The following is a 23661-nucleotide window of genomic DNA, read 5'->3' as shown; positions in this document are numbered from 1 at the left end:
CTGCCACCATATCGTTGGTTCAGTTTGTATTTTGGTTGTAAAGCACAGGATTCAGTCATCTTAGACCACACAGTCGTAGGATTGGGACCCCAAATTTTGGCTTCTATTTGGAGAATGACCATCACATCAAAGAGCTAATTATCACTGATATGAAGCATCCCTATTTGCAGATTATATTATTATGGTGCTTTGATGATTTTCATCACACAGGTGAAGCAGAGTCAGTACAGATGAGACAGTAAGTAACTGCATTCTAAAAGCTCTTCCCTTACCTTTCTGACTATCCAGTTCAAAGTTGCCCTCCTCGTTACCTCCTGTAATTAGATATAGCAGCCCATCTCCATCAGGGTCCTTTGCCCGAACAGTAGCCACTAAGGTACTGGGACCCGCATCTTCCGAAAGGAAAGTTCTGTAACTGATACATATAAAGGAGCAATGGCAGCACATTCAGTACCAGAATAACCAGCACCATATTAACCATCAGTCAAGAACTGTAAATTCACTATGAATGTAATTTTTTTTAAGTTTTAGGCATGCAATCATGCAATCTTTAATCAGTTTAAGACAAGACTTTGATCATCGTTACACTGCAAACCAGGATCACTTATATCTTAAAGATAAAAAAAGGACCAATATCTGTCACACAGTGCTTCTCATGTCACTTTCTACTAATGGAAAGCATCAGATACTACAGAGGTAATGTAAATATGTATTTAGTTTTGTAAACAAATGTATTTATGTTTTGTATTCAAAACATGTTCACAGTTTAAACTCATTGAAAAAGGTATTCATTCAGGAAAGGAAATAAGGCATTTGAAACAAGCAGGGCCTTATAAAACAATTCACTGATAATAAAATTAAGTTTTAATGTTTGCTAACTATCATCTTAATCTGTTACGTATGTACGCATGGGCAATCACTTTGAGACCTAGAAATCGACACAGTCAGATTTATTCCCTGTAGAGTTAAATCATGTATTCATTCTGTTCTCTCTAAATAAAACAGTTGCTCCATAAAGTCAATGAGCTGGTATCACAACTGCTGTATTTTTTTGATACAGTCTAGAAAGGAAGGGTCAACTTCTAAGCCTTTATTCATACAAATTATCCCTGGATTTCACTGGTACTTATTGCTGCGCAAAACAAGTAACCATTTAGCCAAGTGTTATTAAGGTTACGCATATGAACAGCATCTTTAAAAACCAAAGCAGGTGTTTAAAGCTGGCTTACACAGACTGGGAGAAGACAGGAGCCTCATCATTCACATTGGCCATTCGAATCCGCACCGACGCCGTCCCCGTCCGAGGGGGATGTCCTTTATCGACAGCTATCACCACAAACTCATACATATGGTTTGCCCGCTCAAAGTTCAGCCTCTGATTAGAATTGATGACCCCGTGACGTGTGATGGAAAAATCAGTGCTCTGGATGAAGTAAGAGATCTCAGAGTTGGAGCCAGAGTCACAGTCTGTTGCAAGCACTATTAGAGAACACATTTAGCAGAATGGTCATGGTGTAGAAGATATTTGGTTATGCTATTTCCTACTGAGTCAACTTCAGAAGATACTTTTGTTTTTTTTCTTTTGAGAACAGAGATCACCTAAGTCTGTTTTATCCATGAAAGTCTTTTTTTTTTGTGGTAAAAGCCTGGGAACTCAGCAGGAGTCTGGGAGTAAAAAAAGCAAACCAACTCTTCCCCTCCAGCCTGAGTGATCACAGCAAGGTGGGTTTGCAAGAGAGCCGTGATCCCAATACTACACAACATGCTTTGTACAAACAGCAGTCAACACTGGTAATTACTGCACAATCAATATGCATCTTAGTAGAACATGATCAGTCATAAACTGCGTCCTCACTCTCTCCAGGGATGCTGTTCAAATTTAATTAGCTCCCGGCTATGTTATAGCTAAAGTACTTTTTAATTACCTGCTTCAAGGTACAAAGAGTGATTAAACATTCCTCCCCAGCAACTGTTTATTCAGTACTTGGGTGTCCCATCTGCTCAGAAGCAGCAAATCAGCAGAACAAAGAGCTGGAGCTCACAGCGTTATGTCAAAAGTGATTTTAAAGAGCAGGAGCTCACCTCTTTAATTACCCTGCCATTTTTCTAGACAAACAATGAGGCTTCACATCACACCCACACTGGCATTAAACAAACTCTTTGTTCTACCAGGAGGATATAGATGCGGCCATCACATTAGCACAGAGCCTTTTGGAAGTGATTTCAGTGTCTGTAAAAAGCACATGGACAGTCTGGCAGGCAGCTACAGCATCATCCAAACATCCGACGAAGCAACAATGACTTACCACTATCAGAATATTAACTCAGAACAGAAAAGGGGAAGAGAAAGATTTTAAGAAGTGCACTGAAATGCTGTGCAGAGTTGCAAAAAAACCCCAACTACCTCTGCCCATAGAAAGTTATTCATCTGGGTTTGAAAGGACATTTATGGTAGTTGTAACATCTTTTTTTAAACATCTCTCAAAATCCTGCTCTGAATAAATATTTGTGTGTCTTACAGACTATAAAAGCAAGGGTTTAAGAGTTAATCACTATCTTGATCCACTGAAAAATGAAATATATTAAAAACTCAAGAAAGACAAACTAAAGCGACTTCAAACTGTTACATTTAGCGGTCAATTACTGTTTTTAGAAAGACATGCAGAAAGCAATAAACATTTAATTTAAAAAGTTATTATTTAATCTACAAAGTAATTACCAAGACATTGTAAACATTTACAAAAATACATTTTATATGCTTAATAATCATACATCTTTTTTTGGTCAGATGTTTTCTAGCAAGCAGAGAATGTGACATTTACTTGCATATGGCATCCTAGGGTATATTAGAAGGGGAGTGGTTAGTAGGCCAAGAGAGGTTTTCCTCCCTCTCTACTCTGCCCTGGTGAGACCACATCTGGAATATTGTGTCCAGTTTTGAGCCCCTCAGTTCAAGAAGGACAGGGAACTGCTGGAGAGAGTCCAGCGTAGGGCAACAAAGATGATTAAGGGAATGGAGCACGTCCCTTATGAGGAAAGGCTGAGGGAGCTGGGTCTCTTTAGTTTGGAGGAGACTGAGGGGTGACCTCATTAATGTTTATAAATATATAAAGGGTGAGTGTCACAAGGATGGAGCCAGGCTCTTCTCGCTGACAACCACTGATAGGACAAGGGGCAATGGGTACAAACTGGAACACAGGAGGTTCCACTTAAATATGAGAAGAAACTTCTTCCCAGTGAGGGTGACAGAACACTGGAACAGGCTGCCCAGGGAAGTTGTGGAGTCTCCTACTCTGGAGACATTCAAAATCCGCCTGGACACATTCCTGTGTAACCTCATCCGGGTGTTCATGCTTCGGTGGGGGGATTGGACTAGATCATCTTTTGAAGTCCCTTCCAATCCCTAACACTCTGTGATTCTGTGATATGACAGAGACGTGACACAGACAACACCAACAGCAACTGGGAATTCATTCGCCTTCCATTTACTCCGTCCTGCAAACTGATCTGCTCTGCAAAGGTATTTCAGGGATCACACAGACACCTCAAACAGGTCTGTGCAGACTGTACCCATGCTCTGAGATAGTTCAGTGCAAGCTGACTCCAGCTAAAGCCTGGTATGTTAGCACAAAGCCACCCACTACTGCTCTGAGCCCCACTCTGCTGGCACAGCGGTGCGGCTGAAGAAGCACACTCACCCTGCTGAGAGCACTCCTCCCTGCTTTGCAATCATGGCTTGTTTGCATCCTAAAGCACATACAGTGAGCATTAATCTGCCCATACTGACTAAGTTGGCAGACTGACTCAGCAAGCATAGCGTCAACACTACAAATATGATGCGAGCCAAACTTCAAGTGTGTTACAATAAAAATGCTTGATGGCTAAAATCTACATTTAAGTCATCCACAGTTCCAACAAATGCCATATAACACAGTATTCTGTTCACTACCATCCATAGCAACCCAGTCAGTCACAGAATGGAAAAAAATGTCTTGTATTCGGATTTCTTTCTGTTTGTGGGACACCCAGAGGTTGTAACCATCCCAGCCCTCAAGGAACTATAGGCAGAGTAAGAACTGCTTTTTTTTTTTTCCTGAGATGATTCTTGCTTGGGCAGTCAGAGTTCATGGCTCAGCACTCATCCGGCACAGGGGTACAGGTGACTGCACATATGGCTTCCTTGCTGCCAACGCTGATCTGCCCTGCAATGCCAAATGAGCGCTCACCCACCCATTTTTACTGACTGCCACCTTGCATTTTATTTTTCTAGAAGCCTTTCTAAATGTACCCTGTGTTGTAAAACAACCAAATGGGATGCAATTGCAAACCATACTGCACAGTTTTGCTGTTCTGCTTGTCGTGGACATGGGGTGTACTTTTCTCTCCACAACTGGGTGAATTTTGATCAGCTTTACAAGTCTCCTGGAGAGAAGAGCATCCATTTTTTTAATCAAAATCACACGCTAAGGAAATTTTAGGAGTTGATCATTCCAATCAACTTATTTCTTTCCAAGAGCCAAAAAAACAAAAAATGAGCCACAGTAAGCTCTGAACTCTCTTGATAAGTGTTCAGAGAAAGCAGCCCCTGCAGGCTTTTTATCAGCATGTGGCTGCACAAGGGAAGCCACATTCTTATCACCACTGCGACCTTCATGCATTCAGCTTCAAATTCAGGAAATTTACATTGTTGTCTTCAAAAGACACACCTTAGTCATGTAAACTTTTGCTAAGTCTCGCCTTGGTACTTACACATTTCTCACACAGTTCACAAACCTGCTGAGGTCTCAGTCCACGTTCCCATCACCCACCGCAGTCCTGGCCTCTACTTCCAGTTTGAATACTGACAACAAGCCTGTAAGTGTTCTCCCAGTTTTAGGCAGAACACATTTGTGGCATGCATCACATCACAACAGATGTCACTCTCCAGACATCTTTGAAGGCATTGAACTGACACCAGTAAAACAGGCTGGAGAACAGGCTTTAATTCCCTGTCTGTTGGACTCCATAGACTGAGACAAAAGATGCAGTGCCATCCAAGTTCAATCTTTAATTATGCAGCCATGGCATTTTGAGAGTGACCTTGAAGCTTTGGCTGGAATTTGGGGCTTAAAAGAATTTCTAGTAGCTCTAATCTTTCAACAGGATACTATTCAAGCCTCTAAAAATGTTACATGTGCACTCAGGGCTTACATGCAATTGATATGCAGCCATCTTAAACACATCAAATTTGGAATGATGACTGGTAAGCCACAATCATGAATATAAAAGTTCACAGGCTTTCCGAAGGCTTCTCCTTTAACGCTTTCTAAGTCCATTATACAGTGTCAATACCTATTTGATAAAACTAGCTGCCTATTTAAAAACCTCTTTTTTTTCCTTAACATATTATGAAAAGAAAAACTAGTTGCAGTTGCTTCAACAAGAAGATGACCAAGCTGAGTTAAAAGACAGCCACAAGATTTAAAGGAAACAAGTTATGGCAACCCAGTAAGTCACTGCCTGTCAGCTGCCTTAACTGCTCCTTGGCTACCACGGGATCCCTCCTTGGGCAGAGCTGTGTGACCCAGCACAGTGGTCCTCACCTGAAGACACCCACAACTCTGCTTCCAGGATACCCAGCAGCCACCTCCAGCCCTCCAGGAAGGCAACCAGCCACATCTTATGAGAGACAGCCCTTCCTCATGGTGAGAACACGAAAACATAATGCAAACTGGTAAGTTCATGGCAAGACTGCAACGAAAGGTACCAGGATGGTCCTCACCTTGCAGCAGAGATGTGCCGACAGGAATGGTTTCGGGAATATTGTCTCTGCTGTAAATAGAGTGCTGGAATTCAGGTGAACAGTCGTTTTCATCAGTGATGTGGACCATGACCTGAGACAAAAGGACATGCTGAGAGGGAATTTTAGTTTCTACACTTTGAAAAACAGACATCCCGTTTTGGACACTGCCTGGGAAGCCATTCCTTCTGCTGCTGTCCTGTCCTTACATCTCTGATGCTAAACTTTTTCCTCACGCTTCTCCTGTAACACAGAGGTATTATCTCCTCCGCTTCCACGCAGATGGGAGGCAAAACCAAAGAGAAATAATAAAAGGTGTCCACAGAGTCTAGATCTGAACCCAGCTCAGAGCCCAGCCTTCTGCCTGCACCATAAGGCGTTCTCCCTCCCGAGCATTTTCACAAGTTTTCTGGGCTATCCATGTGCTTAACTAATCCTGTTGACCAGGTAACCAAGATTGCAGAAACAGTGGGTAGAAAGTGAAGTGACCCACGTACCTCAGTCACAGTGCTAAGGGTGCTCTCAGCTTCCATGGCTCTCAGCAGCAGGTGGTAGAGGTGGTGCTCGCTCTCGTAGTCCACGGGGTGGGTCAGGCTGAGCTCCCCGCTCTCCTGCCTCACCCTGAAGAGCCCGCTGGGGTTCGTCAGCAGAGTGTACGAAAGAGGCTGGCTCTGGAAAGAAACAGCCTCAACAACTGCCACTCTGTAAAGAATGAGAGAATAACCCTTCGCTTCAAAACAACAATGAAAGATGACTCCTGAGCACCTAGAAGAGGAAGATGAGAGGTGAAGTGCTCCTTGTCAATGCTGGGCTCAGCTTTGTATTCAGCCTGGAAACCCCCGTGTCACAGGGAGCCCACCTACCCTTCCTCCTCCCACCAAGATTAACTTGAAAATGTTTTTTTCTTCCCTTTTGCACCCTTCCAAATACTTGACAGCAGTTACTGTTTTAACTTCAGTTATATAGGTAACCAAGCTACTATGCTTTTGTCTTTTTTTGAAGCTTCAAATGATGGATGGAAGACCCATGAAGCACAGGGCCTTTCCAGATCTTGCTGTCCACCTTGGCAGGACATCAAATGAATGTTTCCCACCCTACCGTGACTTATGTTTTGAAGCTCCACCTCTCACAGCAGTCTCTGGCCAGTGTGATAACACACTTTAAGCCCATCTCAGTGAAAGCTCTAGGCAAGGAAACAAATTTCCCTGCTCCTCCTCATTCAGTCTCTTTTATGGGGTAAGTGGCACATATCCAGCAGTTTTTCCTACTTCATCAGCTCATTTTGAGATTTCCTACTCCTTAAAGGCCCTGTGGCACTGCTCCACCTGCTACCTGGTGCTTTAAAAGCCGATGCTGCTCTCCAGCAGCTGAGCAGTGACAATAAAATCAGAGTCATCTTGGCAGCATCTCCCCACTGTGGCTTGGCTTAGCAGCTCTTCACTCAACCACAGAGCCCCATGGAGACCCAGCTGTATCTATTTGCACTTCACACGTGCGTTGTTATCTCAAGAGTCTGGCAATGACTGCCTTTCTGAAAACTTAAATATAAGTTAAACAACTCCAAGTCCGATTAATTAAAGGAGAGTACTTTGCAAACACTCCTATCTGAAGTGCTCCAGGAAATGCGTAGCCAGGAGTTTGGTTATTTTGATTAACGATGCAATGCAGTAAGACCCCAAGAACATTAAAATAATAATTTCAGCAGAATTCCAGCACCCCAGGCTACAATGTGTGCCACACTGGAGACTCTCAAGCACCAGAAAAATACATAATCTCTTTTAGAAAACACAACGCTATTTTAAAAGTGTAATAGGCAAACACATATGCACAGCCCTGACAAGCAACAACACCAAAAAGTCGCTTTATTGTACTTTGTGAAGTTCCTCTCAGACTGAGGGGGGGAGCTCACCTAACAAAGTCCAACTTACTTTTCTCCTGCTGGAGTATTTTCAGGGACAAACACACTGTAGGACATGTTAGTGAACTGCGGGGGACGGGAACCCGCCAGGATGGAAATGGAGGCGTAGGGGCTTTTGTTGCCGTATTTGTCGGAGGCTTCCACCGTAACCACATACTCCTTGTTCCACGTCAAAGGCAAGCCAGTCGTCATGATAATACCGGTATCCTTATCTACTCGGAATCGCTCTTCACCACCTATCAACATATGCACAAAGCTGATCTGAAAAATGCCCCACAGCAAGAACATTTGCATCTTCAGTATTTTAACATAAGCCATCCTCAAACTGCCTGCCTATGTCCTTGCAGGAACTTCTTTTTACCTCTCCAGTTGTGCACCTTATCTCTCACTCATACCATGCTCTGTTGAATGGTGCAGGTATAAAAGAGACATGGACGGGTGAAAAATGGAGCCTTAAGCTAATGGTAAGGCTGCAATTGATTTCAAAATAGACGTAAAGCGAAGAAAGTGGCAGCAAGAAAGATTCCCATGCACATATCTGTTTTACCTAAAGCACCTCTAGCTTCTACTTGCTGTATCTTCAAGGATTCTCCAAGGGATAAAAATCAATCAACAAAATGATAAAATTGGAAAAATCTGCAGTTTAACAGAATTTTACCTGACTTACCTGCAATGAGTGTGTAAGTAATCCCAGCACTGGTATTTTCATTGTTATTGTAGTACGCGACAAGCTGGTAGACAAGAGTGCCTTTTCGGGCATCTGGGTCAACACGTGCCAGGTAGGGGTACGGGTACATGGCCCAGGACAGAAGTTCCTCTTCTGGGGCAAGGAGTGTCACATGGCAGAGGTACCAGTCATTATCTGCAAACAATGCACACATCTCTACATAGCCTGTTCACAAACTTTCGTCGGGAATGTTTAAGATCTTATCCACTACTATCTCTAAACCAAATTGAATTGTCCAGTACATTCATCTTATTGCATGCACAAAAAATACAGTACAGAAATGGACTTTGGCAGCTCAATGTGCATTAAGTGCAGTAAACAACTAATTAAAAATCTATTAAATAATAGCTTTTAATTAGTTAGATATACATGTTGAATACTATGTCAGTTACACCTCTTGCCATGAAACAGTTTTAAGTGCATATTTATCCAGAGTCGAGTGAAATTGGGCCTTTTGTTTTCAACAAATTCAACATAAATGTTGCCAGTTTACCAAATCAGTTGATTAAAATATTAATTAAAATATAAAATAAAATATTTTCTCTTAAAAATCGCAGAAGAGGTAAGCAATCAAAACTTCCTAAAATTCTTCCAGCTCAAACACGAATGTGTTTAATTTTCTCAAACCACTGGATGTGCCTCCCCTTTCAGCCCCCAGGTAAGGGCCCACAGAAGGCAAACACCGCACAAGGACACAGAAGCAGGCACAGCTCTTAACTGTCAGACACACAAAGCAACACCCTCACTGAACCTTGGTAAAACCGTGACACTAGCAAAGCCTCAGACCACAGACTCGTGGGATGGTTGAGGCCAGCAGGGACCTCTGGAGATCATCTGGTCCAACCCCCTGCTCAAGAAGGGTCACCTGCAGCAGGCTGCCCAGGACAATGTCCAGATGACTTTTGAATATCTACAAAATGGAGACTCCACAATCTCCCTGGGTAGCCTGTGCAGTCAACTAAGGTTTTGGGGACTGGATTTCAAGAAAGATGTGGACCAGATGGCAAATGTCCAGAGAAGAGCAAAGAGCGCAACCAGAAAACAGCCTGTCAAGAAAACTGGAAAGGCCTGGGGGTCCTCAGAAGAGGAGACTGCAAGGGACATGCTAACAGTGCTAGAAGATGGCAAAGGACTGATGTACAGAGTCAGTAAATTGTTCCCTACCCTATGAGACAAAAAGTAACACTCACTCTTCAGGAAAAGATTTGTATTAGCTGTTGGGGAAGGGGGAAGTCACCCAGCAATTTTTGAATTATAAGGATAATGGAGCACTCCATAGCAGCTGGACAGGTAAAAGGGCATCCACCAATGAGATCTTTTAAGACCTGACTAGACAAATATCTGCTGGGAATCACTTTGTTACAGCAAGGCCTGCCTCTAGGCAGAAGCATGGTACCAGCAAGACTGTTAAATCCTTTCTATCATCATTTAATCCCCCTTTTGCATCTCATTGATTTCTGAAGCTCAGATGTTCACGTCACTCATTCTCCGGTAGCTTGAGGGAATTTCTAGCACAAACATTCTTTGGACCTTGTGTTTTTCTTTGCCGTTCGCTCAAAGATAAGAAGTGAGGGAAGCAGGGAACACCACTCCAGAAACAGCCAGCACCTCACTTGAAAGGAAAAAACACAGGATGGGGACAACAACAGGTGCAATAAACTTCAGATATCAGGTAGATCATCTTTCTGCTGCTGAGACCTGGCTCACTCCTGTAGCCCCATAGCATTTATTCCTGCTTTTCAGGCTTGAAAGAGCAGAGCTATTCTCTCTGGGTGAGGAAACAAAACTTAACTGAAGCAACCTGCAAGCACACTGGTAAAACAGTCTGGGTTTTCTGCATATAGACATCAGAACTCTAATCCCAGCAGGGAGTAAATGGCTGTAGCATGGAGGGTGTCAGTCTGTTCTCCCAAGTAACAAGCGACAGGACAAGAAGAAATGGCCTCAACTTGCACCGCCAGAGGTTCAGGTTGGATATTAGGAAAAAATTCTTCATGGAAAGGGTTGTCAGGCATTGGAACAGGCTGCCTGGGGAAGTGCTTGAGTCATCATCCCTGAAGGTGTTTAAAAGATGTATAGATGTGGTGCTTAGGGACACAGTTTAGTGGTGGACTTGGCAGTGCTAGGTTAACGGTTGGACTAGACGACCTTAAAGGTCATTTTCCAACCAAAATGATTCTATGATTCCATGAAGCAAAGATTGTTATAAAGGTCAGGTCTATGTTGGAGCAAGTCCCAAACTCGAAGAAAAGCAGTGTTGGACAGGTACCGGACACTAACTGGAGGCCAGTCAAAGAGCACTGCTCTGCCCTGTCATTCAGAAAGGGCTGTTCAGAAGCAGCACTTTGGGCCTTCACTGCTCAGGGGTATGGACATTTCTGGTAGCTGTCTCCTCTTTGCACACACACCAGGAGTGAGAAACTACTGGATTCTAAGGTGTTACAGATGCATGGCATTCAAATACTATTGAAAATTATTGCATTGACTTGAAAAAAGTCAGTGAAACAAACCCAGTCTTGATAAAGCAGGCGGCTTTTTTCCAGCAATACCTTGTTTTTTCAACTGTCATAACTGTAAAGGCATTAACAGATCAAGCCTCTGAAATCAATAGTGTTTTATTTTGTTCCACTGACACAACCGCAGCATCCTATTAAATCAAAATGCAACATCACCCAGTGATGTTACAGTTCACCCATTTTGTCAATATGAATCACCCGCTGAAAGGAAGGAAATAATCAGGAAACCAGGCTTCATAGCCTGTGAAACAAGACTATCAACAGGATAAAATACCTGGCTACTGAAACAGGATAAAATTCCTGGCTATTGGAAAGAGTTGTGGTATGATCAGTCCAGAAGACAATACTATAGGCGACTGATTTTCCTGGAGATACTAGCATATCCCCAAAGCTTCAGCTTTACTTCTTGCTTACACACAAGAAAGGCACATCAGTGATGGTATGAAAGGGATGTCAATCAACCACCAGCTAAAAGGAACCTAAGTGAAAGGGTCAGGATGTAGCAAGTGCAAGGATGGGGGAACGCACCACATGGCCATCCATGCAACGAAGAGCTGCTAATTTTCTGTCTTTGAGGATTAAACACATCTCAGCAGATCAGAGCAGATATACCTGTGGCATCCTTGGACAAGAGTGTGAAAGCAAAGAAAGAACTGGAAAAAGTTTTTAAACTCTAAGTGGCTATTCCTGTAAGCTTGTATCAACTCTGTGTTCCTTTAATCATTTATTTTCCTACCTTAATGGAAAATGTGACAGAAGTAATTTTCTTTTGCCGAGATGAGCATTAGAACTGCACCAATTGATATGGATTTGACAGGACTAATGCTGTGAAGCTGAGAAGTCAAAAATGTGCATTGAAAAATGGTAGTTTATATTTTACTTATACCCCCTCTGGTAAAATGAATCATTTGAATGTAAAAGAGACAGCATGGTATGTGAAGAAGTTTCTGCAGTACCCACCTTGAAACAGGACATCAAGGCAGGATTCCTACACAGCCCCTCATTGTGCTGTCAGTCACAAATTCTAGGATGATTCCTAAACGTGTCTCATAAGGGCAGCATCATTAAAGAAACACAACATCCTTCGAGGAGCCTATGACTGGATGAGCTCCCAGTCGCTGTCTCTGCCTTCCTATCACTCCACACAACACAGCACCTACTCCTCCTCTTTAAACCGACACTTACTAAGTTTAAAGTAGCTTATGTGGGGTATAAAAAACCCTCTTCCTGAGAGGCAGAATCCAATGGCTACAGTGGTTAGGAATCACCTCGCTTCCAGCCCCAGTCTTTCTGCAGAAAAGCTACAGGCATTTGTTCTTGTGTCAGCATTGTCTTTTAACAAAAACAAATCTCTTCTTGAGGTTTGTTCGAATGGGTATAAGATAAAAAGTTGCTTCCTGAGGCTTTATGCAATAAAAGCTGTTCCTGTGACCATACTGTGAGTATATTAACTTATTTCCAAAGACTTTAAAATTTATAACTACCAGCAAAATACCAGTATTTTTTTCAGCAGCCATAGCATGTTTTATATGTACAAAAAGATGCCAAAAAAGTTATAGCAAGATTTCTTATTAACACATGTGGATGGAACTATAAAAGATGCACCTCAGACCCAGTAGCTCACGCAACTTTGATCAAGGTGGACAGTGGCATTTAGAGGTGTGTTTGGATTAACCAGGGCAGCAGCCTCCAAAGGAGGTTCCTGTGCTGTGGCCTAAGAAATGAAAAGGTAAGAGTCCATAACCTGCCTTCCAATTTGCCCGATATACTAAATTTCTAAACAGATCCTCCTCCCCTTCCACAGACATATCCCTCGCTGCTTTGCTGCTCCTCTCCCACGCAGCAAATGTCTATTCCATATGTATCTCAGTCGAAACCTCAGCTAGCCCATCTGATGTAAAGCAAGTGCATCCATAACTGTATGCGCAAACCACTCGTGGCTCTGCTCCACCAAGCGCTGCTTTTAGTCCCTTCCATCAGCAATGTGCAAGGCAGCAAGATCTGTGTAGTTGCCAGAGCAGAACCCTGAGCCCTTTCCGTCCACCCGTTTCCTAAGGTCAAGCTTTTAAAAGCTTTTCTTAAACCTTCTGCCTGACTTCTTCTTGAATTTTGGACAGTTTTCACTAGCATGCCAAACTCGCTGCTTGGGCTGAAATTGCAGTACTGTCATGTAACACGCAAGCCAGGCTCTTATGGCTTTAGTGAGGAAACACCAGCTCCTGCTGAGCAGCCCCCGCCACATTCCAGCAAGGACAGTGTTCAGATGGGAGCAAGTTCAGTCCCACTTCAGGGTTACATTCCCAAATGAGGCGGCTATGCACGCGTCTGCCTAGGGATGCTTATATGAAAAAACTGCCTGTGCAAACACGGTAAGTTTCAGTTTTGGGCCTCCCATGTGTAATGCAGGTGTGAAAAGGCAAACACAGATCAGGCAGCTCCTGTCGATACACAAAAATTAAACCCTGCCACATACCGCACAGGGCTCTTGGAGTGTAAAACAGCACTGGGGGTACACAGGGATGTTTCTGGTGTGATGCTGCTTTGATCTGGGTGTGGAACAGATTTTTAAATGTCTTTCTGCTGTTGTAATATAATGAAAACTCAGAAATATTAAATCAGAAGCTGTACAAAAAATTTAAGATGTTAACATTAACGATAAAGGGTGGAATATTCTATTTTGAAGGTCTCCCATTGCTTTTCTCTAACTTGTTATAATAGCTTCTTATGCACCTTACTAAGGATACTTGTACCATAAACTTTACCTCTTCTGTTTTTAAGCTTTTTGTTGGTTTCCCAACTATAGAGTTTATCAGACATTCTCATCACTTATTTATTGCCTCTGGATCATTATAGATTTTTACATCTAGTTTTTTTACAGTAAGATTCTTCCGGAGATACACACAGAGAGGGTAACACAATAACCTTCATCCTGGAGCTTGCTGTTTTGTCTAATGATCCCTGACCATTAAAATGGTTTCACGGTTTAAGTGAAGCAAGCTTTTTCTCTGTCAGCACCTGAATTTGAAGGCACAGCAACGGCATCCACAGATGGTTTTAATCAGTCTTGTACCAGGATGGAAAAAAAAACCCAATAAGCCAAAAACCTAAAGGCAGCACATAGCATGACCAGAGCATGACCTGTAAACCTGATTGCCAGGCCAGATTTCTGTTTCTGGAGTCAGACGCATTTTATTCTAAAATGTCAGGGGGTGCCAGGAAGCAACAGGCCATGACTGCCTTCATGAAACAAAACCAACCAACCAACCAAAAAACCCCCCAAAAAACACAAAACCAAAACAAAAAGCCAAACTCTAAGCTTTATCTTGATTTGAAACCATAGCCAGCATGCCAATCATAGCACGTACCTATTACTTGTCAGTTTTTACAGAAGCTGCATTTAAAGGCTTTCCTTTCCCAGTAGGCAACCTGGTGGAAGTTTTTTAAGAGAGTGCAAGGAACTCAAATCACTTTATGTTTCCATGTGCAGTCTGAGCTGTATTTTCAGGAATTTCAAGATTTGACAGATGCCTTTTTAAAACATAGCTTTCTTCCAGTGAGCCATAAGGGTTCGATACTTATAATATTCTACCATAAGACATACACCTGAGGAAGAGCATTATGCTACAGCCTCCTCAGTCAGATTTAAGATCGATCTCCTTGGAGTTCAGTTACAATAGTAAATAGTTGCTATTCCACCTGAAAGAAAACAAGTGCAGAGGCATCCACCTCAATTCCAAAACATGAAAATACTGAACAGCCTTGCAACTGTTTTATTCATTTCAGTCATAAACTGGCTGCTGGTGTTCACCTCAGTTTCATGTCCTGAGGCATCCCAGATTTAAAGGGTTGCCAGCCTCAAGCTTACTCTTCAGAGCACTGCAGACAGGCTGGAGGGGGCAGAGATTTGTCTGGCTGGGCTTTTGAGTCTCCATTGCTTTCAAAGAATGACCTTTGTAGGTTATAGAGTGACTTCTTATAATGTATGTTTTCAGTTTGATAGCACGTGGGCTCTATCTGTGGTGCTGGTGTGCGCAGGAGCATGGAAACCACCAAGGAGGGGTCACTATTCCAAGCTAATGCAGCATGTGCTCTGTAAGACCTTCATGGCAGGCTCTTAAGATTAAAATGAACAAAAAACCAAAACACAAAAAAAAACCGAGGTGAAAGTCTGCTAGAGTCGAAGCGTGGGGGTAAGAAATTGTGTTTCTTCACTTTTTGAAACATGATGAAGTCCTAACCATAAAGTTTCTACACAGAGTGTACCAGTAGATATCCCCAGCTACAGACAGGATGGATGTGGGTGGAGGCAGAGGGGACAGCTGTGTAACTGCATATGTCCTACCCTTTGTAAGTCGGTAACAAGTATGAGAACCTACACTTGTGCTTGCAGGTGTGGGCAGGTGTGCAAGAACAGAGTCAGACCTGGAGGGGGAAAGGAACTACAGCCCTTTGAGTCCTTTCCCACCTCTCCCAGCCCTACCACACTCAGGCTATGCGCTGTTCCTCTGCCTTCTGACAGAACAGTCTGTGCTTCCAGGTTGCTAAATGACCTGGAAGAAAACCTGGATGAGGAAAGAATTGGTGAGTAGCTGCTACCGTTGTGTAAGATTTTTGTCTCAACTCCAGATCGCAATCCCACAACTATGCTCATGCAGAGCCCACAACAGCAAGGCTTTGAGAGACACGCAACCAGCCAGATTCCTGAAGAAGATGCTAACTGCTTTGTGTAGGTGGATAAGACAGTTCACAGAAGTGTAAACCTCTTTGTGATGTACCAAGTGTAAGCTCAACGGAAGAAGGACTATATTTTCGCAGTGATGATGTCCCCACAGACCAGACAGCAGTGTCATACACATCACTGCTACAAGTACTGCTGAGCAACAGGTAGGATTCAGGAGTTTATTGTTCCCCGTACTCAGTTTATTTCAGTATTTTAACTGCCTAACACTGTCTTCCTAGGAGTACAGTTGCAAGGGACAGTGCTCCAAGTTACTGGCTGACCTCCTTCTTTATTTTTTTTAAGTGTCAAAAAAGCTTTGCTTTTCTTGAAAAAATCCCAAACCACAATACCCAAACTTCAGTGGAGAAGCAGCACCTGTGAAATGCATAACTCCGTTCACAGTTTTTATATGAGAGATGGCAATTAATAAGGGTCTGGTAGTTTTGTTTTTCAGTTAATGAGAGGATTAAAAGTTTGGCACATGTTCCATAATATTGATTGCTATGTGACCCGCTGTTAATTATTTTTAGTAAGAGGCACAAGGAGAAATGAGGAGCAGACAAAAGTTAATTCTGTTAGTCTTTAGACAGTTCACAAGGTTTGTTCAGATAAAAAAAAATGGATGCTCAAAGCCTCACATAGTTTCATCACCTTCCTGTACAATAAGCAGCCAGAAAAAGATCTGAAATTTGTTACTATACAAAGTTATGAGACAGTTTTGATTTTAAAAGTAGCTTAAAGGAGTGTCTAAATGACCTTGTCCCACTTGATCATCGAATTCCTTTCTCCCTGAGGCTCATCTCTTGTCAATATGTTATTGGTGCATAGACAGTGGTAAAAACATGTTGTACTGCACCAGATTGGAGAGGACAACATGATTAATCATTTGTACAACACTGCTCACAAGGTTATTTGCTTTCATTATAAATAAGCAAGACAGTCAAACAACACGTCACCTTCCCAACTCCATCTTCAGCTGGAATGAGAAGTTACACTTGCAGTGTCAGATGATTTGTTTGAAGTTAGTACCTAGAAATACTGTGGAGCATTTTTATTATGCTAAATGTTCCTCACTTTCATGACACAGCCCATTCCTGCAAGAATAAGTCTCTGAGACAGGCAGCTCTGGGATTCTCAGTCTGCACACAGTGCAACATGGTAAGGGCACTCAGCACACTCCAACATATTTGTTTTCCTCCCAGCTGTATGTTTCACATTTCCTGAAGATTAGGCTGTGAAATCCATCTAAAGAAAACTGTAAATATTCCCTCTATAGTGAAGTTGTGCACATCCAAGGAAAACCAAACAAATAAACAATACAAACAATTCCACAAACAAAACCACACACACAAAAACCAAAACACAAATGATGACCAGTAATGTTATCAGATACCTGAGCTGCAGTTGCAAACACACTATAAAACTTGCTCTAAGGTGAAAGTAACACACGGAAAGGACAGCTCTTATAGCCATAATGCACCTCAAGCTTAACATGGTTTAAGTTTAACAAGTCTAGCCATTCTCTTCATTGTGCTATTAGGAAAACAACATACAATATACAAGCTGCTGATGTAAAGAGGATTTACACAGTGATATAATGATATCACCATCTAGTTCTCTGCGCCAACTTCTAGGATTTGAGATTGGGATAATTTTTATTTTTTTCTTGTCCCAGGCCCATTGGCCTCTATTGGGCAAAAGCGTCTTTCCCTTCCCCTGCACTGCTCTGTCTGCGCTGCAGCTGCCGTCCAGCAGCATCTCCGTGGGGCATGTCACCTCTGCCTTCCCAGGTCATGGAGGACCACAGGGAGCAAAGAGGCTCCCTGGTAACTCCCCGCGTTATAAGACAATCTGTCTGTTGTGATGTGCTCCCCGTTTTAACTGCTTGTTAACCCATAGGCAGACCCCTCCGATCCTACAGAAGTGAACCTGTTGTGACAGGAACTCCTTACAACACAGCATCAAACAAAAAATCCTTTTTTACCCACAGTTTTCATCTGCTCCTTCAAAGGCAGGAGGTGAAAGCTTTTCTCGCTACCGGAGAAGACCCAGCACACCCCCACGCCACAAAACCCAGTTCGGGAGGCAGCCCCCACAGCCGTCCTCGGCTCCCCACGCCCCAGGGCGGGCGGCATCAGCGCAGCCGCATCCCCTTGAGCGATAAGTGCCCGGCACGGCCGTGCCCGCTCCGCATCCCCCCTGCCTCCGGGCGACTCTCCAGCCCCACCCGGCCATTTGGCGGCCATCCTGCCCCACCCGAGGCAGCGCCGTGGGTCGGTGCGACCGCGTCCCTGCAGCCCGTTCCGGCCCCCTACCTCGTCCTCCGCCGCCGTGCACCTTGACCAGCACCTCCGCCCGGCCGCCCGCCCGCAGCTCCCGCCGGAGGTAGAGCCGCCCCGACGTCCTGTCGATCCCCACGGGGGTGGCGCCGGGAGACGCCAGTTCGAACCAGCCGCCCGCCGCCCGGTCGCGGCTCCGCGGGACGATGAAGACAGTGTCGCCCACCCGCGCCCCGGGGGGCAGACGGGCCGTGTAGCGCTGCGAGCCGGGCCCCGGCGGCCGCTCGGGCGGCGGCAGAGATCGCGCCCGCCGCCGCCTCCCCTCGCCGGCTGCCGCCGTCCCGCCGCGCACGGCCAGGCGCAGGCACCGCGCGGGGCTGCGCAGCGGGCGCGGGCGGCCGTGGTCGTGAGCCGCGACGCAGAGGCGGAGCCGGCGCAGCCCCAGCAGCGAGCCCACGGTCAGCACCTGCCCGCTGCGGGGCACCACGAAGAGCCGGCGGCTGCCGGCGCCCGGCGGCCAGGGGCGGTAGGTGAGACGCGCGTTGGCGCCCTCGTCGCCGTCCGAGGCGCGGAGCCGGGCCACTTCCGTGCCCAGCGGGGCCAGCTCGTCCACCTCCAGCGGCCGCGCCGGCGGCAGGCGCGGCCGGTGGTCGTTGCGGTCCAGGACTCGGATCCGCAGCAGCGCTTCCCGGGGAGACCGTCCCGCCCGCCGCCGCAGCTGAAGCCCGTACTCGGGCTGCGCCTCTCGGTCCAGACGCTCGGCCGTGCGGAGCAGCAGCAGCCCCCGCCCGCCACCCGGCCCCCGCTGGAGGGAGAAGCGGGAGGCGCCGTCACCCTCCAGCGCCCACTCCCCAGGCGGCTCCCCGGGGCCCAGCAGCCTCCGCAGCGGCACCCGCAAGCCCCGCACCCGCGTCCCCGCCGGACTGTTCTCGGGCACCTGCCCGGAGAAGCGGAGCAGGCGGGGAGCGCCACCGCGCCCCAGCCCCGCCGCCCCGCAGAGCAGCAGCAGCAGCAGGACCGGGAGCCGCCCGCAGCTGCTCCGGCCCATCCTGCCGAGCGAAGCGGGGAACCCCACGGAGCGGCACCACACTACGCCGCGCTCTCGCCGTGCACGCCCACGCCATGTGGAGACCCGGCCCCGCCCGGCCCCCGCGGCCAGTCAGAAGCGTGGGCGGGACGGGACGAGCCCGTCCCCGCGTGGGTAACGCCAGCGCCCCGCAAAGCGCGCAGCAACGCCGGGCAAATCCCTCATCTGCCCCAGTTCTTTCGAGGTCCCTTCCAATCCCTAACATTCTGTGATTCTGTGAATTACAGCGCTTTCTCCTCCACGGGCTCCTCTGCCGCTTGCGTGTAACGTCTCCAGATGCTCCCGCCCGCTCCTGTGCCAGCGGAGCGGAGGCAGGAGGAGCAGCAGGGCTTCCGAGGGGACTTCGGAGTAAAGGGGCAACCTCCTGCTTTCCTGAGGGTGTATGAGAAACCCCCAACCAAGCTAAAAGAGCAACCAGCAAAAGAAACAAAGGAAAAAACAGTATTACATAAAGGAGAGAGGGCCTTGGGACACTTGAATTGTTGAAGAACAGTTGTGACCAAGGAAGGTTTTTTCTGATGTGAGCTGGGCTTGTCTTCTAAGTGTGGCCCCTCAGAGTGCATATAGAGGATGCTGCCTTTTCAGGGAATATGCAGTTTTGGCAGAAGGGGGAAGAGCAAACTATGTCTCAGCATTAATGTGAACAATAGCACCAATTATCACATTTGAAATTTCAGTCTTTGAGTGAAATAGTTTTGGGAAAAGAAAGTGTGCTGTTCTTGAGAGCAATACTGAAATGGTCTTTCTGAATGCATCGGTCCTGCTCAACATGCATCAAATGATCCGAGCATGAGAATCATTGCACTGGTTATACCATGATCAATGGAAGTGTGAATCCAAGCCTGACCATTCCAATGCCAATTGCTCCCCACATGGTCAAACCAAACATTACTCATGTTCTCCTCGCTCTCAGTGCAAGTCCCAGCAGCATCTTCCATCCCTGCTAATAAACAAGAACAACAATATCTCCCTTCGAATAGCAATGGTAACATCTTAGGAGCAGGCTTTGGCCAAGCCACTGCATCCAGTTGGTCAAGCTGTGCTAATATTCTTCCATTAGAAATGCTCCCTCTTGCTGCTTTGAACACAAGTTTGCTAGTTTTACTAAGAGGCTGTTATGAAGACAGGGGTGTCTGTTGCCAGCTGTGTTATAACTTCAGCAATGACACATCTAGGCTGGAAGTGTAGCTTTGCTCAAGAAAGTCAGAAACCATTTCAATCAGCTTTCGTCAAATATTACAGGCAACAGTGAAAGGTGACAACCAGCCGCTAGATCTGCACCTCTGCCACCTGGGGAATTACCACTTTAAGGAGAGGTGATCACTGGGAGATCACAGCATATTATTACAAGCTGTCAGCCTTTATTTTTACCCTAGCAAGGTGAAGGGATGAGTTTATAAATACTGACACAATGTGAGATCTCAGACCAGGAAGGCAAAAAGTAAAACCAAATCTTTTTAGGGAATGGTTTACCAGTAAAAACAGGAAGGTAACCAGCAAGATCCATCCATGGTTCATGTGCTGTCGCAAGCTTTAAGTACATTATCTTCACTCTTTGTGCCCTACATAAACTGTGAATAATTCCCAGCCTCAAAAAGGCACTAGAAAGCCCATTGACTTCCAACACTTAATGAGCAGCCAGACCACCCAGATGAGCCTTCAGTTTAGGACAAGTTTAGATCAGTACTGAGATATGGTGCAATACACCCTTCTGAAATGTGATGTGTCCTCCTGGCCTTACACAAACTCTCAACAAGCAAATTAAATCCTCTCAAAATCAAGTGCCCAATTTCAGCTTATATTACAAGATACACTGTCCTTTCTGTTCTCTTACATTCACACATTTAGAAGGATATGGTTTTGTCTATAGCCTGTCAAGATACAAGCCAGATTTTATTCACAGTACTCCCTCACACCTGTGAACCCGTGTACTGTTAATACATTTGTTAACACATAATTTTGGTGATGTGAATTTAGGCTTCTGCTGCACATCAGTCTCATTGATGGAATTTAGGGTGCACCTCACAGAGGAGAACCGGCGACAACCTTGTCACCATGGGTACTTACTAGCACAACTGTGGTATTTTCAACATCCAGTTGCACAAAACCTGTGCTATGACAAAACAAATACGTATATATTTGTAGAGACACTTCACACCCTACAATTTAAAGAGACTCAAACACACCTGAGGTGTGCTTGACTGTGATTACAATCTCTGAAACTATGTGACTGCATCCCAATCAGGCACGGCTGAAATATTGCTCTTACTGGTGTCAGGCAGTTATATAGTTGTGAAATACATGTTTTGAAATGGTGAAAGTTAATTATAATGGGCTGCTCAGATGTTCTTTCAAGCTATTACCAAAGGAACAAACTGCATTATTTTGTTGGAAACAGGAAAGTATTGATGAAAAGACTAAACACCTCAATCAGTCTTTTCAAAGAAAACCATTTTTCTGCTGGCACTGGGGGGCGGGGAAGGAGCTCCAGTTCAGCACAGGCTTGTGTTTGGGTCCCTTTAGAGTCAGTGGCTGATATTCTGTGCAAGTAACCACTCCAAAAACCAGGAAAAAACAATCCAGGGTTCACAGTTGACCTACATGCTCATCAGGGATCAACAGGCAGCTAAACAGTTGGTAAGCAATTCTCAAAAGCTGTTCTATATTTGTATATGTATGTACAGTACATATTGAAATGCTAGAAGATGGACCATTCTGGAGTAACCTCATTTCCTTCTCAGGATGCTGCCAAGAAAATATCCTGGCTCTTTCTGTGTAGCCGTATTTTCCAAAGGAACTTGACTTTTCCTGTGAAACTGAAGCACAAACCACAGAGATGAACACAGCGTTAATCCAAGAGGTGAAGAAACAAATATAAGTAAGTCAAATAAGCTCCTTAGATATCTTCAGGTCACTATCAGCTTCTGTTGCCAAGGGATCACAGTGAAATCTGTTTTTAGGATTCTTCTCTAGCACATCTTACCTGGTGAACTGTGAATTGCAACCACTAAATCTAAAAATTGCTATTCTGAGGCCAAACGACCAGCAAGTCCAACAGCCTTCCTGCAGCCTTCCCTCGCAGCCAGGCCAGGGCCCTCGAATGCGGGCAGCAGTTCAGCCTGCACCCTAGAACTTCATTAAATGGGCCAGACTGGGAAGGGGGAAAAAGAAAAGGAAAAAAAAAAGGGAAAAGGGGCAGCATTTATCCAGGTGTTAACAATTTGGAAATAGATGCAAATTACACTGTGTGCGTTTCAGGAAAGAAAGTTTTCATGATGAAATGAAAACAAGATTTGATTTCTGGATTTTAATGTACCCTTCTAAAATTGCATAAACAGGTGCATCACTTCAGCAGCAGTGATTTTATATTATTGTCCAGAGCTGGGGTCCGGCCGACAGCAGAGCCTGACGCAGCCAAGACCAGGCGGCTGTGTTCTTGCCACTGCTTTGTCAGCTTTCCTCAGAGGGGAGAACAGCTTAGGCCAGCATTTTATATTCACTCTCACCTTGCAAAATATGCTGGTATTTATTGCAACAGTGTAAAAAAAAAGTCAGTCTTAACAGGGTTTGGTCTAAAACCAGTCAGTATAGCACCAGCAGGAGTCAAGGCTTGACAGCAGACATTACAGCCCTAACTTTGAAGTTCCAGGGCATTGTAAAGCTACTCAAAATTCTGAAGGTAAACATATATATAGTGCTGGTATGTTATAACCTACTGAATAGTTCAGTATTAGTCTATACTGCTTTATGCTTGTCTATTCCCTATATGCTATTTAATTCATAATGAAATGCATCTCATTACTATTAAAAATGTCTATCACATTTGTTACCTAAGCAATCTGAAAGCACACAGGAATTGAAGTATGCTAGTCTGGGGCAGAGCAAAAACTGGAAAATCTGGGAAACCAGGCCCTAGAAACAAATTACAGAGCTATCATTTAGGGGGAAAAAAAACCCAAACCAACAGTCATTTTACCTAACACCTTTCAAACATTGATTGTAATCAGAATATATATTTCTTAGATACATGTATTTATACAAACCCCACATTCAGACATTTTTATATACATCTACTTATCTACATATAGACATTATTTTTTATATATATTAGAATATTGTGGGTGTCACAGCTGGTAACCACGGTCTCAATTTTGGATAAAGACAGGGCACAATACACAAATGCCAACACATATTTCATGGTGCTAAGAAGCTCCATTCCCATTTCAGCTAAGCAATTCCTAGACCTGGGTGCTCGAAGAATTCATGGATAAACCTGAATACTCCAACTCATCCTTTTAAAATTAAGCTTGCTTCCTGATTGGTCTTAAAGAAAGCAGTCCGATATATTGTTCGAAGCCATTAAGAATTAAATATGTAAATACATATTTTTAGGTCCTATATGATTGAGTTTTGGGGAAGCACTTTATCGGTTATTTCTATCACCTTCAGAATTTAACTAAAATAATCTGGAGCTTTTCATATAATTATATGGTAAATTATTACAAAGTAGTCTGCATTCAATGATTTTACTCCTACTATCTTATAAAATGCTGGAAGGCTCCAATCATCATGATCTGTAAAAGCTCAAGACAGATAATACATTAGTTGACTAAAACAATTTTAAAAAATTGGTAA

General features: G+C 44.5%; 1 protein-coding gene across 1 annotated transcript in view; it reads right to left on the bottom strand.

Moving 5' to 3' along the window:
• Positions 1 to 19054, bottom strand: part of LOC102095246 (neural-cadherin) — a 53332-nt gene extending 34278 nt beyond the window's left edge. The window contains exons 1-7 of the mRNA XM_065054010.1: positions 17976 to 19054; positions 8365 to 8559; positions 7708 to 7933; positions 6277 to 6481; positions 5762 to 5873; positions 1230 to 1479; positions 273 to 415 (exon numbers count right to left, since the gene is read on the bottom strand). Of these exons, the coding sequence (XP_064910082.1) occupies positions 273 to 415; positions 1230 to 1479; positions 5762 to 5873; positions 6277 to 6481; positions 7708 to 7933; positions 8365 to 8559; positions 17976 to 18987 (2143 nt within the window). The 5' untranslated portion in view covers positions 18988 to 19054. The remainder of the gene's footprint in view (positions 1 to 272; positions 416 to 1229; positions 1480 to 5761; positions 5874 to 6276; positions 6482 to 7707; positions 7934 to 8364; positions 8560 to 17975) is intronic.
• Between the last annotated feature and the right edge of the window lie 4607 nt (positions 19055 to 23661).

Source organism: Columba livia, chromosome 2 (assembly GCF_036013475.1).
Source record: "Columba livia isolate bColLiv1 breed racing homer chromosome 2, bColLiv1.pat.W.v2, whole genome shotgun sequence".
Taxonomy (NCBI): Eukaryota; Metazoa; Chordata; class Aves; order Columbiformes; family Columbidae; genus Columba; species Columba livia.
Note: the sequence above shows the minus strand (reverse complement) of the source record. Positions and strands in the feature narration are given on the sequence as shown.